We start from the raw sequence: 16,408 nt of genomic DNA, 5'->3' as shown, positions 1-16,408 counted from the left end.
AACATTTCAAACATTATTTACAGTGCTACAGTTAGGCAATGCAATAGATTTGACTTGAAATATAAGCGTTCAGATTATACAGACAAATTTTCTGAAGAAATGCAAACGCTGCCAGTCACAAATGTAGATAGTCTTTAATTTATGGTAACATGAATCATATATTTAAAAGACAGAAAATCTAAACAGTTGCTTTTTCATTTGCAAGAAGGCAGAATGTCACTTCTTTGGCTATCCATTTATTTTGTTAAAATACAATAAATTGGCATTTCTCTCTTACTCAAGTCAAGGTCAGTCACTGTTAAGTCTAATGACTCAATTTAATGGATATAAGGCAAAAGGTCAATGAGAAACATTTGCCACCTTTGTAGGAAAAAACCTTTATGTTAAAATATACATGATATCTGACAACAAGGTTTTCAGAACTTACAGAAAATACAACTCCTAGGAAAGGAGCAGAGTCCTCCAGTTGTTCAGTTACTCATGGGTTAGTTACCATGCCCACAAAGGCAATGTCCACAGGGAGAAGCCTCAGAAATAAACCATACAGCAGCATATAGCAGCAATAGGTCCTGGTGCTGCCTCCTGTAAGTGAATGCTCCTTGGCCTCTCCAAAGATCTTTAGGGGCAACTGTTATTTTCAACAGGATCTCTTGACATTTCTTCAGAAACCAGTCTGCTTTAAAGACAATTACTCTACCTTTCATTGAAGGGTTTATACAGTTTGGCACTGATCCCAGAACTCAGTGCTATCCCTACCCTAAGTTCCTGTCATCTTTTCCTTCCTGGCCAACAGTTTCACAATAGAGAATGGCAAATCAGTGCTTGCAAATTAATTCAACAGTCTAGTAAGTCTTGTAATAAAATAACTTAGATTATGTTTGGGAAGTGGGGCAGGGAAAGAATAGATGGGGTGTTTAACACTGCTCAACTTTTCTTTAAAAAGTTACCTATTGTCACATGACAGAATATAAATATTGGGAAGATACTGGGAAGCAATGAACTGAAACTGCCAATAGACAAATCTCTGAAAGAGGGCCTTGGACAGCCCAGCATTTCAGAAGATGCTCAGAATTTCAGAACCATTATTTTAAATGCAGCTGATGTACATATTCATAAGCTAGTTTTCATTCATTGCTAACAAGTACCTTTGGGTAAAATCTTTTCTGTTGTAGATGAGGAAGTTTTGAACTCCTGAACATTTTTGTAAGGAAATCATGCAACTAGAACCCACATCAGGACATGGGACACTGCACAGATACAAGTGCAGGACTTGGTTGACATTCTAAGGCACTGTATTTCCATGTTAAGGCAAGCATGTCAGAAGCTGCACAGAAAGATTTCAGAAGAAAAGCCTAAAAAGTGTCTCAGTCAGGCCAGTACTGTTGGGATAGCTAACTCCTTCTCAAACTTCCTGAGGGCTCTCAGTAATAATGAAATTAAGGGAAATGTGTAACAACAAACATCAGATCATTGCACTGGGAGTGACAGTGAGACAGCATTTGAGCTCTGCCACACAAAACCAGAAGCAATCAGATTTTCTGTGATCATGAGTAAGCCACGGGAGAGAAAACCAAACTGCAGAAATATTGTTTCAATTACATCCTCCTTTGAGTCATAACTGGTCATCTGGTAAGGGAATCTGCAAATACTTCTGTATTTCTGGTCACAGGTCATCATGCCCATCATGTTGCTAGCACAGATAGCATACTATGTCATACCATGTTTGAAAACAATTTGAATAGCTTTTTCTACTCATTAAATTCTAACTGGGGGAAGTTCAGATCTTTAGAAAACAATCACAGGCTGAGAAAGAACTCTCTTTTTTGGAGTCTCTAAACTATTATCAGGAGGATCTCTGAGCTTTAGACACCAAAGAATCCAGAGATGGGAATCTCATAAGCAGTCAGCCGTGTGCTCCATCTATACAATCAGGATTTCATTAATGGGTGTCCTTAGGACACTTACAAAATGGTAGGTTATTTTTGCTAAATGGAAATTTTGCTTGAAAAAGGTAACTAGTGAGGAGAAAGACATAAGCAGTTTGCTAGCCAAGGTCGCCTACTGAGATCACAAGCTCGGAAGAGATTACCACCAGCCTCTACCTGTGTGGCAAAAGCTGTATCTTGATCTGCATCAAGATCGTGATTTACAGAAAACACGTCACCACAAAGAATGCAGCAATCCTCTTAGCTACAAAAGCCTGTTCTTATAGTATTCCTAAATTTTAATTACTCCAGGAGGGTAGAAGGGACACTGGAACTAAAAGGACCAACCATCATCATTTGGAAAAGGGTGACATTGTCTATTCCAGTCAAGTTACAAAACTAGTTCTGTAGGCTATGCAAACATTGTGCCAGCAAACATATTGTCAAAAAGAAAAAAAAATTAAGAGGACCAGAACACGACTACTGCAAAGAACTGTTTACTGTGGCATACACATACAGCAGGCCAGAGCTTAAATGAGCAGCAGTTTAAATACCAGAATCCAAGTTTCTGTTGCTCCTGTGGCCTTTGCGAGCAGTTAACAGCCAACCTGCTAGCTAGAGGAGACCTTCTACAAATAAGAACGTCAATATTCTGACATATTAGAGAGGTTATACCACCTCATCTTGCACACTTTCTTCCAGCCTCTTAGATGAGGGTATTCCTTTAACAAATGATTCTCAGCTTCCCAGGCAACAAGCTGATAAGAGTTGTCAAATCTCGATTTAATATGTTATAACCTTTCCTGCTAGAATGACAGAGCATGCTTTTTCCTTGGACCATGTATTTGGGATAAGCACACTGTTCCCCCCCTTTTTATCAAGACAAAATAGAAAAGAGGTTTTGTCAGGAGACAAGAGTAATTGCAGACAGATGTACATTTTTACACCTTGCCAATCACAGCAAGTGTCAATGTGTCTACAAAATTGCGTCCAGGGGAAAGAGGAAGGTAACTCAGAAGAGTGCCCACACATGTTAAGTTATATATAAACAAATAATTTTATAAAACCTCTGCCGGATCTTAGAACTCGCAATGACAGAAGTTAGTTTACTTTACAAATACAAAAGAAAAATTTAATACAGATTTTCCTCAATTTCCTTTAACTCACCAATGTGATATTTCATACATTTAAGAGCTGGTCTACTCAGGAAAGATTTTTCTTAAGAGTGTTGGTTAGGCTTCAAGATTTTTTGCTTGGATTTTTATTTTGCTGTAGTTTGGCAAATACTTAAACTGAAAATTCACATTCACCTAGCTTCAGTTATAGGGTGTACCATTTCCCTTTTAAAATGACAGCATCTCTACTGGACTGAGATTTTTCTTCTCCACCTCCCAGTCTGAACAACTGCATCTCAGTTTAGCCACAGGGCTCAGTGTAGTACACACTATCCACCTGGTAGACTGCACACTCATACCAAAGCCAAACCTATTGCAAGCTAATATGCATACCAAGGCTTTTTTTGTTTGTTTGTTTACACCAGAGTATGATTGGCTTTGGTTTTTGTTACTGCTGTTAATGAAGAACACAGCGCACTTCCATTTTCAAGCAGTTTCTAAGGACTGCTAAGGATCTGGGATACAATGGTGTTTCTGCTCCACTAGCAAGCACGTAATCTGTAAATTTTGGAGGCCGAACATGTTCTAATTTAATTATTGTGGTACTCCATAGACATTGCCAGAAAACAAAGTAAATTTTTTCTTTCCCCACCTCTGCAGCCTGGAAATTGTCAATAACCCCAAATCAAATGCTGACTTGAGGAAAAGGATAGCAGTACAAGTTTGTAACTACAAGCTAGAGAAGATCACTCTTACAGCATCCTGTGAAGTCAGTCTAAAAGCATCATGGGACACATCTGTAACAGTCATAACTTCATACGGATTAGTGCATTTTTCTATACCATAACTTGTTTTCATCCATGTTGTCTTCTAGGTATAAAACAACTGCCAGGATTATCACAACAGTGTGCATTTATACTGGCCTCTGGGCCCAGATCAAAGCTTAGCAATGCTTTCCTAAAATTCCCGATAGCTTCATATACCAGGGGCTATCAAGAGAACCCCCACAGCTGTCCTTACTTCTCCAAACCAGGTTGCAGTTCACTAGCATGCTTTTGCAAATAAAGTCTTGGGGACCAAGAGGTTTCCTTCACCTGCTGTACAGACTGCAGATGATTTTTCTAAAGATTCTGGTACCAGGCCTTTTCTGCTCAGCAAGAACGCATATCAAACTGGATATTGTAGGAAGTTTGCTAACATTTACATTGAGTGGTCTGGAAAAGGTCTGGTGCCCGGATTTTTAGGGGAAAAGTTCATAATTGTTTTATGCAATGAAACACAAAGGTTTTGACCACTTAAAACATACGGGGATCTAAATGGTGTTGTAGTACTAAATACAATATTGTAAGACTGTGTCTTTGTTTCCTTGGCTTTTCAGAAGCTTTTCTAGACATTTCAACATCTTCAGCTGAGGCAGAATGATCAGTGAACGTTTGGAAGACAGAAAGGGAAGCAGAGGTGTTTAATCACAGGCTGGAGCCTGCTCTAAGACAGGGACTGGCAAGCTTCCAAGAATGGTGCACCAGACAGTCCCCCTTTCTTCCTCAAATTTAGAAGATCAAGCGTGTTGGGAAATGTTGCTTTTCAAAGAGCCAAGATGTTGCCAACCTGCTTACTAGCAGTGTTCTGCCCCAAGCAAAGCAGAAACTTTCAGTTTCTATCAAGTCCAACCTGCCTCTGTGCTACTCAAAGTCTGACCATGCACCCCCTTACCACCCACTCCACAGGTTACTTACCCTGCCATAACATCTGCCTCATGAGTTTGCTGAGTTTTGCCCAACATCACAACATCTGAGAGAACAGATGGAAGTTGAAAAAGACAACTTTGGAATATTCTGAATAGCTAATCTCTCCCCTTTTCATATATCTGCAAGATCCAGGGAACTGGGTTCACAGAAAATCTGTGCTCATATTTTACGAGCAAAGATACAGAAGAAACTTTATGATAATGCAATGAATGAAATGAATACAATGTATTATATATAGTTTGCGTACTTCAATTTTATTACAAATGGCTATTATTAGGGAGACCTACACTTTAGAAATTCTTCCCAGTTAAGTGCAGATTATAGCTAAAATGACTGCTTTGGCACAACAGGATAGTGCAAACTGAAAAAACTAAAATGGGACAAGAGACCTGATGTGGAGGCTGGACACATTTTTATAAGGGATTCAGAAATGCACAAGCAGGACAGTATTTGCTCCCTTCTCTTGGGGAAGAACATCTGGAGGGACTGCCTATGGCTTACAGTTGGAAGAATGAAAGGCTACAGGACTGGATTGCTTTAGGATGTTACACATGAGCAAAGTGAAACAAAGTTCTCCAGCATGTTTAGCAGCTTTTGCATCATGTCCAATGGTCTTTTCCTTTATGTCCCTTTCTCTTTCCAACTTCTCCATTTGATCTCTTGAGAACTTCTCAGCATGTCATACATGCCTTTGCTCTTGAGCTTGTCTTGCAACACAAACTCTTCCTTCCTTTGAGCACTTTGCCTGCTGCTGGAATCCCTTCACAAGGCTAAAGATGAAGAAGGATGTTTGCCTTCTCTTTCCTCACGTTTACCAAACGATTAGTAACATCCCTTCCTCTGTGGGCTGTGCCATGCAAGATGCTAGGAGAACAGAGAAATGAAAGGAACAATTATTAAACTAATAACTCTTAATAAAGCGCTAGTTCCTCATATTTTCAATCCCATTGCCCAACTCTCAAATTTCAATCCCTTAATCTCCTCCCAGACAAGATAACCTCAAATGTCAGACCTTTTTTTTTTTTTTATTCCAGCTGAACTGTTGTCCCATATGGTAGCAGTACCCTTTAACAAAACCATGGGTAAGTATATGTTTTCATAGAAAAGGCCTGCATTTTTTTTTTTTACTCTAAAAAAAATTGAGATAAATTAATATTTCCACAGTTATGTCTTTAAAAAGCAGAGACGTATTAGTAAAGAAAGGCAAAGGGTAACTGGAGAAAGGTATGGATGGTGCTATGTGCTCATACAATAGCATCTGAGCTGCTTCTGGAAAAGAAATACTACAAACATAGATGCTGGGGGAAAATGCATGACTTTGTAACATGCATACTACTTATGAACACCAGCTGATAAACATAAACGATTTTCAAAACAGAATTTTGAAGGCATGATGTATGTCTTTTTTTTTTTTTTTTCCCCATTTAATAATGAGGTGTACAGCAAGGCAAAAAAGCAAAAAGTAGAAAGCTAGAAACCTTTTACAGCTCCTGCAACCACAAACATTTACAGATGCGACAGTTAGGAAAAGCTCCTTAACCTCAACTGGCAAGTATATTAAGATGTTAATATTTTTATATATGTGAAGTTAAAAACCTTAAGGCATTAACCAGCTTTGGTCTCAGTTTTCCTTTCAGTTTTTACTTCACAAAACTAAGACTGCCTGAAGTAGTGCATGTATCACTTAAGTTAATCCATCCTGTTGTATCTTTTGAAAACTGGTAAGAAAGCACAAATGTGAGGCAGAGGCAATTGAAAAGTAGGAAAATTTAGCATATACTAGTATTAGGATTGGGGCTATATAGTGCCTTTGGCATCTGCAGGCATTTAACAGTTGCTATGAACAAGTTTCTTCACAGATTAATAGTTCTAGCATGGTTATAATTTCAGCTGTACCATAAGAAAGGCAGAGCCTGCTTAGCTTAGAGAACCTCAGCAGCAGCCCTGTCCACAATCTGCTGTACTAACATCCATGGGATGTAGAGGCAACATCCACTACCTGGAAGAGGCACTTCAAAATTTACTTGAAACTGCACAAAATAGTACAAATAAGAACATCACCTCTCTTCATACTTACCAAATGAAGTTCCCTCTGCAGGACTGTCAGTCTGTTTTCGTGGAAGGCATCATATTTGATCTTTCGTAAAATAGTCTTGGCTGTCCAGGGAATTTCTCTTCTAGTTAGAGTCCATAGGTGCCTGTGTAGCTTCCAGATGTGTTTCTGCTTTAGTTGGGGCACAATGCTCACTATTCCAAGAGAGCCTCTCTGTCAAATTCAGCTCATCTCCATGCAGCACACTTGTCCTAGGAATGTTTTTCTGAAGGCTTTTGTATTTGGTGTTCTTAATAACTCTGCGTCAGGTTTCTTGACTTTGATACACATCCTTGAGTTACTCTTTCCTGGAGATTTGTTCAACTATCTAGTGCTGGGTGGTGTCAGTGATCTCTTAGCTACTGGGAACATAATCTGAATATGATCACTTATCTCTTCACAGAGACAGGGTCCAGAATCTTTGTTGGAAATACAGGGGATGGAGGCTGTGGTAACTTTTAATAGTCTAATTTTACAAAACCGGGATCCGCAGCAAACGCATGCTATGAGTATATCCCAACATCTAAATAGGAGGAAGACGGCTGGTCTGGAGGACACTAAAGCAATGTGTATGTGGAAAAGCTACTAAAGCAGTATTAGGAACTTGGAATTGGCATCTGTTCACACCAATCTTATGGTGGCATGGCTTATTCTGAAACAGAGGTATGTCACTTCAAGGCAAATAAACTGTAGTTTGATAACACAAACTAAAAGAATTTGTGAGGATATAGTTTTGGTTTGTATTAATTTTAAGTATAAAATCTTCCCAGTTTAGACCAGGTCTCAGCTACAATGCAGAAGAAATCAGTTTAACAGGTAAGGCCCCAATTCTACAGACACTTATACACATGTTTAACTTAGGTTACTACTGATTTATATCATTCGTGTTAATGAAAACATTCCCTTCTTTGAAGTTAAGCATAGGTGGATATATTTGCACAACAAGCCAGATTACAAAAACGTAGAGAGAGTTGCAAAGCAGTATTTTGAGTGTTTCTAAGCATACAGTACTGAAATGTTATGTTATTAAACAGCAGGAATAAGGTCATACCCAACAGAATCTGAGGGGGGCACTGAGGGGTACAATCCAGATGCTGGGGTGGTCTCTCCTAAGGAGGCCTCCTCCTGTGATATGGGGTGATGTTCAAAGAACTTGGAGACAAACAGCAAACTGTGAGACAAGAACAAAACAAAAACAACCTAACTTGTGCAAAACCCAGAAGCTTCACAATATAACACTCAAATATTGAAAAAACCCCCACCAACAAACCAAAAACAACCCCTCACTGATCAAATTCTAAATTTTAAATAGACTACATGAACATTAATCTGCAAGATCTGTTAAAAATATTACTTAACAAAGGATCAAAAGATCATGCCTTAAACATACTTTTGCAGAAAGTAATTTTTTAATCTCTTAGTTGAAATCGCAAACATCTGGTTCCTCAAGAATGCACAACTCATACCTATATGTTGAGTACACAAACTTATTTTAATGTTTGCACCGATGCAATGCCAAAAACCAAATGCTAAATGGATACAACTGTTGTCCATAAGCCCTGAGCACAAACTCTAGAGATGCCCAAGGAAACAGTTACAAATACTGACATAAGCAGAAATTAAATTTATTCTTGGGGGAAAAACTAGCATTTTAAGTGATTCCTTACATGAAAGTCTATTTAAAAGACTTAATACCTCTGCTGAAACCGATCAAATAGAACACAGAGCCAGTTTACACCAGATCCTTAACCTACTTCAAAGACTTACACAAATAGATCAATAATTAAATTCAAGAGCACGTGACTGTTTGGGACACTCTCTTATGTTTCTCACCCAGGCATCAAACTCACTAATGGATTTATCTTCAATCACTGTAAAACCAACTGCAATTTCACCATATTAAACTAGTGTCTCTTAACATTTTTTTCAGGGTGAAGAGAACAAACCCGCATCTAAACCCACATCTAAACATTTAAACAGGGCCCTAGCCATCACATAATAAAGAACCAGTTTTGATTAAGAATAACAACTGTGAACAATAAGAAGTCTGTCTGATACAGTCAAGTGCTCAGCCACCCCATTCATGCTTCAAAGAAAGCATTTCATAGTCCAGCAAAAAAATATGAACTGGTTGTCTGAGTTAGCACAGAAAGAATATGAATTATGCAGTCTCACAAGAACAGTTCAACTCCTGTATTTTTTTCAGGCACCTTCTCCGACTTCCTGAATTACAGATTTAACATAAGAAATCACTGACAGTTGTAAGCTTAATAAAAGGCTCAACTTTAAAACCAGTTGTGATTACTTACTCAAGTTGGTCATAATTAACACACATCAGTGGCACTTCTGTACTACAACGCTGGTGAAATTTGTAGCCACATGTCTGGCACCGGAATCCCTGGAAAAGCAGCTTTCGACAAAAGTCGCAGAATGCTAACGTGAAGAATGTTTTTCGTACCTACATTGTCAAAAATAACCATAATTAGAGTCCTTCTGTAAGCCTAAGATAGCCTATTTGCTTTTATCTCCCTCAAATACACCTACAAGCCTCTTTTTTGATGCTGGAGCTACCTTTTTATATAGCAAGCAGATTTAACATAAAAGATTGTCTCCTTTTTGAAATAGTCTTCATGCTTTAAAATTTTCTTTCAACTATTTATCAGAATGAACGCTTCACTTCACTAGCAGTAAGAAAAAGAGCAACAAATCTGAAGCAAAACAGCGCACTATTATCATGCTAGAGACAAACATTCAGAATTTAATTGGATACAGCCTATAAAAACAAAAGCTGCTGAAAGATTATCTCATCATCTTATTTTTCCAGGAGCCAAGTGACATTTCTATTCAACACTCACAGGACTGGAAATACTCACATGGCTTTTATATATGGCTTTTCTATATGGTTACATATATAGTTGTAATTTTGACTACTGAAACTCAGAAACATTTAAAATTGCAAAAGGGTGAGCATAAATTATCCCCATATTAGGGGGGGGGGGGGATGATTTAGTTTCATTTTCAAATTCAGCAATACTTGGCATAAAAACATTATAGTTGTATTACTACAGGTAATAATCAAAATTTCAGAAGGATATAAAAAAAAAAACGTTAAACCTACTAGACTTTCAGCTAACTAGCCATAGCCAAACCAGCTTAAGTAAAATAGTTTAAATAGCTTGCAAATAGAATTTTGGTTTTTTTATCTAAATAAAAGGTCTTTCTTCTCAATGTGACAAACATTATTTCCAGGATTTGGTATGTAGCTGGAACCATTTAGATGAATTATGTTTAGCAGCTTCCATTTACTTGGTGCCTTATCAGGTCAAAACATATTTGTGCAATAGCATCACTGATGATGTCAGCACCGCTCTGGGAATAGTTAGTTCATTAGTTAATTGCTGCTGCAGAGCCAGCAGGGAGGCCCAGAATACATTTTATAGATACAGCAATACAAAAATAGTAGATTATTATTACAGCTCTGCAATGCAGTGCTGATTTAAACCCCCTACATTTATAGGTTTTAGAGGGTGTATTCCATCCAGATGTGAAAGTTTTAAGGATGATCAAGTACTCCAACATCACTTACTTCGATTACTAGTCTATCTAATTCACTTAAGCTATCGTGATTAAAAACTTCTTTGGCAACCCCCACCACATCCCACAGATACAAAATATTATTAAAAGTTGTTAATATGAACTTGAAAGTACAAAGCTGATTTAACCCTACTCAACCAGTACACACAAAAACCAGTACATACAAAATTGTGTGTCGTGAGTGGCACATTCTCCAAGACTTCCACATGCAACTCCTCTCCTGTGAGCCAGGAAATGTCAGTGTCCCAGCCAATTGGCTTCTTCTCTCTAAAGTGTAAATAAGCCTTTCGTTAGCACCAGTGCACAAGCCCTTGCAGGTCTCTTGCTGAAGATGTGAGATCAGGTAGAAAGTTGCACTGTGGGGGTTTGCTACCCAGTCTCTAATCGCAAGAAACTTTAAAGGCAAGACATTAAGCTCAGCACATAACAAGGAAAGCACACCTTCCCTGGACAAACTATGTGAACAAAATGCACTTTTTCAATCAGCCCCAGTAGTGACTGATTTCTTGGTTCCAAGGTGACAGGTACCTTTCTGATCAAATGAAGTGCTTGTGAAGGCACCTGTTCCGTAAGAGTTCCAAAGAGATGGCTAATTTTGTGCAGTAAGATAACCTACAAACTTTTTTGGGCTGGAAACTCAATTTTTTTTCCCCACAGGAACCCTATATTCAGTTAAGAATGCACTATAACCAAGTCAAATAAAACCAAAAAAGTTAACAAAACCTATTTAATACTTGTTTGATTAGCATGAGTTTGATTAACGAGTGTTTTGCCAGCAGTCTATACAGCATATTACTCTGTACTATACCTGTTCTTGAAGTGATTAATTCTTTTTCTAGGAGTTTACCATTCTTTTTAGACATGTCTTCAAGGCGCAAATTGTTTTAGTGCAAAGTATCACATCATTCTGAACTTTGGAAACAACTTCCACAATGTTGGATAGAATTGGCCATACTGGGTAACTCCAAGAAAAGATTCTAAGAACAAAAATGATCACACACAAACCATACCCATCTTGTATTCTGTAAACAGCACAGCATTCTGGAATAAGACCTCTCATCATCAGAGCCTTCTTTAGGCTGTCTCGGACTGTCACTCCACATCTTGCTGGAACCTAGAGGTCGAACATAAAAGAAATTAATTAAAACAAGTTCCAATTTATCCTCCCCAAACCAATGCAAACATTTTGACCCTCAAGTGCTAAAACCCACTTTTCATGATGCTTTACAGAATACTAGATAAGAGTTTTTAAAAATTTTTTTTGTACTGTGGAAAATCTTATTGGTGAATAGTATATAAGCAATTTATCTCAGCTAGAAGAGAGAACAAGCTCTCATTTCTATTAACTTTTGGAATGAAATCTCGTCCCAGCTCCAAAAGTGACTTTCCAACTCTTCTCAACTTGAAGAAAGTGGAGACACAGCACACAGGTAACTAATAACTACGTACATGTATAAAAAGTTCAGGCCAAGCTGTAAAACTAAGTGGGGCAACGTGCCAAGTGGAAATAAAATGAAGGAACTAACTTGGACTGCATTCAAAAAAACATTATGATAAAATGTAAACATTTTATTTTCTATTTCTAAAATAGAAGATAAGCATGCAAACAAGTAAAATAAAACAATCATCTGAGTCAGGCAGACCATCACCTCTCACTTTAACCTATATTTGCAACTCTACAGACACTTCCTATTTGAAAAACATAGTCCTCTCTTCCGTTTCCCTATTTGAAAAGTTTAAGTATCTAACAGGAGGGGAAGAATGGAGAAGCACACTAAAACTAGCCAAACAAAAACCTGCAAACTATGCAAAGTAGAGATATTTCCCTTGCCTATACTCTATTCTAGCTGTAGGCATATCTTAAAGGACTAAGTATATCATCACTAGGTATACCTGTGATTTAACAGTGTATAGTGTCAAGCCATAAAAACAGAACAATAGATAATCTGGTGATTAAGTGTAGTTAAGGTGTTGAGTATTACCCACTTACTATTTCTAAAACTCAATAGTGAAAATATGTAACACTTTAGGTGGTATACATACTGGGACACCTCCTATAATCATGGACAGCACCTCAAATGTGAATCAAAAGAAAAACCCACAGACTTAACTAACCAAAAAAGTCTGTCTGAACACCTGAGACTCAATTCTAGCTTGCTAGTGGCCTAAGCCAGAGCCCTCGGTCACCAAAAGCAGTCTCGTAATCAGCTTCAGCTGGCTTTGGATCAGAGCCTAGTTTTTGCTCCTTGCACTTAGATTTCCATGGGTATTTAGGGGCCCTATGCCCTACTTAAGGATGACAGTGAAAAGTAGCAGTCTATTTCAAGTGGCTTTGTGAACACCACTTGAGGTTATGCTATATATTGCGTTTCTAGAACTCAAACGTGCTCTCTTAGAAGAGACAAATTAAAGGAGTATTTTGCTTCACAATCTTCCATTAACATGAAAGTGCTTCTTACAGGGTATTTGTGCATTTCATCTGGTCAATACACAAACATTTGAAGAAGAATTTCTACTAATTCCTTGGAAAAAACATCCTATAGCATACTGTTTTACAACCTTGATATTCTGCCTTAAGTGACTTTGTTTTACGCATTCCATTACTTCTTAATGCATCTTTTTATTAATCTAAGTAACTTCCTCCCGTCCTAGCAGTTAACATTCTGGCTTTCAATCACTTGTAGGTCATTCCTCCAGCATAAAACAACCCTAATTGCTACTAATGCCTGTCACCGCTATTAAGAGGGAGCCTGGGAGCACCTATTATCATCAATATAGTCAACAACTTTCCACTGTAAAACTCAGCCCTCTGCTGCTTAAGTCGCTACCAAACTCATTGTTCACACTGAAACCAACTGTTCAAAGGGTCGTTCTGTGACCAGTACCCCCTGCTCCTGATCCCGGCAATGTGGTTAGCATAACTAGCACCATTTCAGGAGGCAAGCAGCCATTCTCTGTGACCGAGCAGGTCACATATTCGCTCTCTTTCTCCTCATTATCAGGCCCTGAAGGTCCTGTGAACCAAGCAAACCAAACGGATTTCTTCTTCCCCTCCGTACCGGCCTCAAGGTTCCTGGGTGCCAGGCCGATGACTCCCTCCCTTGCTGTCCTTGAAGGTCCCAGGTGCCCGGGGCTACCAGGCGGTGGTGATGGCCCCGCCACAGAACAGGGAAGCGTAACAGCACCCAGAGCACTGTCTATAAAACCGAGCAGTTCCCGGTCCTAAGGCGGGAACTTGGACCGGAGCTGCTGCTGGACAGTGAGACCCGGGGCCTGCTGCCGTGGCCAGGGATGCCTCTGCCGTCCTCTGCTTCCTCCGAGGATTGAGGGAGTGACTCGTATTCTTTCATATGAATTTCAAGTCTAGGTTATGATTGTTATATTGATACATCAAACCATGTATTAAAGATTTGACCTGATTTGCAGAGGGTCCAGGTGATTAGAAATTGTAAGTTAAGTTGTATTACAAGTTCTGTATTGCGCTACTTATAAATTGTAGAATATTGATTCTGCTTGTAGAAATCCTATGCCATTCTAATCATAAGTTCTATGCTACACTAATCATAATATCCTGTCAAGAAAATAAAAGCTTTAATTGTAACTACAATTTAGTACCATCATCATTCTGCCAAGGATCCCTAAAAGAACCTGTCTATCCTCTCAGTGCTGGGTGACAAGTCCTCCCTGCCTCCAACATATATGTATTTACAAATACAGAGTACATATTTTTAAGAATTTGACTAAAATCTCTGAGGATTTCAGACCTGTGCTCCAACCTCCCACACACATCAGGTCCAATCATGAGCCATTTCAATGGAGGCAAGCAAGCATTCTTTGGCTCAAGGCTATTCTTCCTCTACGTACAGCTCCCACTGGATTGAAGTAAAGCCCCCCCAGACACTTCAGGTCTACCTTTCCAGCAACCTCAGTTACTTCACCACTGATATCCACAAAGGAAGAAGAAATTCAAATACTGAGAGGGTAACAGACAGACCATGGCGGGAAAACGGGGAACAAAGAGAGCCAGGAAAGTGGTTGGGCATGATGGAGAAATGGGAAGAGAGGGGCAGGACAAACTTAAGAACTGACCAGGGAAGGCACGTGTATACTGGCAGAGGGCATGCCATCAGCAGGTTGCTGGGAAACAACCAAGTACGACAGAGGAAAGACGGACTGAAGAGCTAAATGAGGCAGAAGGCAGGAAACAAAGATACGATGAACTACCATGTAGGGAAGAACTGGTTTAAACAGCTGGGAAGGCAATGGAAGCACATCCCAATCAGGAAGCTTTCGTGCTGTGATTAGGAAAAAAGACACCTTGTTTTAGACAAGGAGCACAAGGGGCAAGGGAGTGCCTAACAGAAGCATTAGAACTGAGCACAGAGAGGGGAGAGGTTCTAGCATAGGCAGAAAACTTCAAGGCAGTAAGTATTAAAAGAAACCAGGGTAGTAGAGCCTAGACCTGGGTGAAGGAACGGAACAGGACAAGGAGGGAAAGCCAAGCAGTAAAAAGGTGACCAACATTAAAGAAGAGATGAAGAGAAAAAGGGAAGGAGCCTTGTGCTCACTGGAAGACATTTTCTTCCTCCAGCACTGATCTCCCATAAAGGGCAATAACAATCTCCAGCACCCTCATGAAGCAAAGATCTGCATCAGGAACCTAAAAGCTTCAACTCTATTAATTAATTACACTGGTGTAAATAATGCCACTTCAGGTAATTTTTTATTTTTTTTTCTTGTTAATTTTGCTGAAAACAAGGTTTATGAAGTTACAGGCTTCCTTTTAAGAGATCAATAAAGTCAGAAAGGCAAGCTCTCAAAACTTGGGAAGTATCAGAATGAAGGTTGCCCACAGCAACTCAAGTGCAATAGGACTATGAAAAATGTGCATTAAGCATCTTGCTCACTTATGATTTGCTATTCCTCAGTATTACTTCCCCAAGTCCCCTTCATCAAAATCCTAGCCGTATTTATGCAACTTGCAATTAGAAACCATGGATAGAACATTTGTTCTCTTCACTGCCATTTGCAACAAGATGCAGCTAAAAAGCAGTTAAGGAACTGTTTTGATTACTTTCAAAAATCACCAGGATCCTGAATCAGCATCACATTTAGAACATTCTCTTACAGAACTCCTGAGCAGAGAAACACAAAGCTAAATTAAAAGAACTAAATACTAGAATAAATCCCTGTAGTATTGATTAATCATTTTCCCAGACTGGTACAGTATGCTCTATCACCATCTGTGCATGTAGCCCTTCAGCACCCTCCTTCAGTCCCTACCAGCACCTGCTGTAAAGCAGAAATCTCACCCTGCAAAGCATTCCCTCTAAAGCTTCTCTTCCCCCCACCATCCTCTTCTCACACCCAAATTGTGGCAAAATTAAAGAAAAATCCCGCTCCAAGAAAGTGATTTGGAGAGAGACTCCATCTTAAGAAAAAAAACCAAAACAAATTATTTTTTTCCGGCTAACAGACAGGCTCCCTGAAGCAGAAGTTTCAGAACAGCTTTGTACTCACCCCCAGCCAGAGGGAGGGCGTGCAGCCCCCGCAGCCTGGGAACGCAGGGAGCAGGAGCCCCGGCATGGCGCAGCCCTCCGACCCACCAAGCGCCTGGGCTGCCTGCCTGGAGCCGGCAGCTCCAGCACAGCAGGCAGGCAGGAACCCCGGTGGGTTTATCAATTCCATCAAGAGTTTTGACACGATTCCCACAGAGCATTTTAACTGAATCACATCAGCATTTTTTGACAAAATCGGTTCCCCATGAGAAAATTTCTGATCTACTCCAAAACATGCACTTGTATGACTAATCCAGTAAACTGAACAAAGTTTGCATTTTATTGAAACAAAGAACGCTTAACATTATTTCAAAGCCGTTTTGTCCACGTCCATCCATTATCTTTTGATCCCTTTGCTTTGTAACTAAGAGAGAAT

The 16,408-nt window shown here is 39.3% G+C and overlaps 1 protein-coding gene across 2 annotated transcripts in view; it reads right to left on the bottom strand.

The window, feature by feature from the left end:
• The window catches only part of BRAF (B-Raf proto-oncogene, serine/threonine kinase), an 89,162-nt gene that overhangs the window by 32,704 nt on the left and 40,050 nt on the right, over positions 1-16,408 (bottom strand). For both annotated transcript variants that reach the window (XM_052790880.1, XM_052790881.1), the window contains exons 4-7: positions 11,485-11,588; positions 10,639-10,741; positions 9,190-9,338; positions 7,932-8,051 (exon numbers count right to left, since the gene is read on the bottom strand). In XM_052790880.1, the coding sequence (XP_052646840.1) occupies positions 7,932-8,051; positions 9,190-9,338; positions 10,639-10,741; positions 11,485-11,588 (476 nt within the window). The remainder of the gene's footprint in view (positions 1-7,931; positions 8,052-9,189; positions 9,339-10,638; positions 10,742-11,484; positions 11,589-16,408) is intronic.

Source organism: Harpia harpyja, chromosome 6 (assembly GCF_026419915.1).
Source record: "Harpia harpyja isolate bHarHar1 chromosome 6, bHarHar1 primary haplotype, whole genome shotgun sequence".
NCBI classification, from domain to species: domain Eukaryota; kingdom Metazoa; phylum Chordata; class Aves; order Accipitriformes; family Accipitridae; genus Harpia; species Harpia harpyja.
The sequence above is the reverse complement of the archived record's forward strand: the minus strand, read 5'-3'. Positions and strand labels throughout refer to the sequence as shown.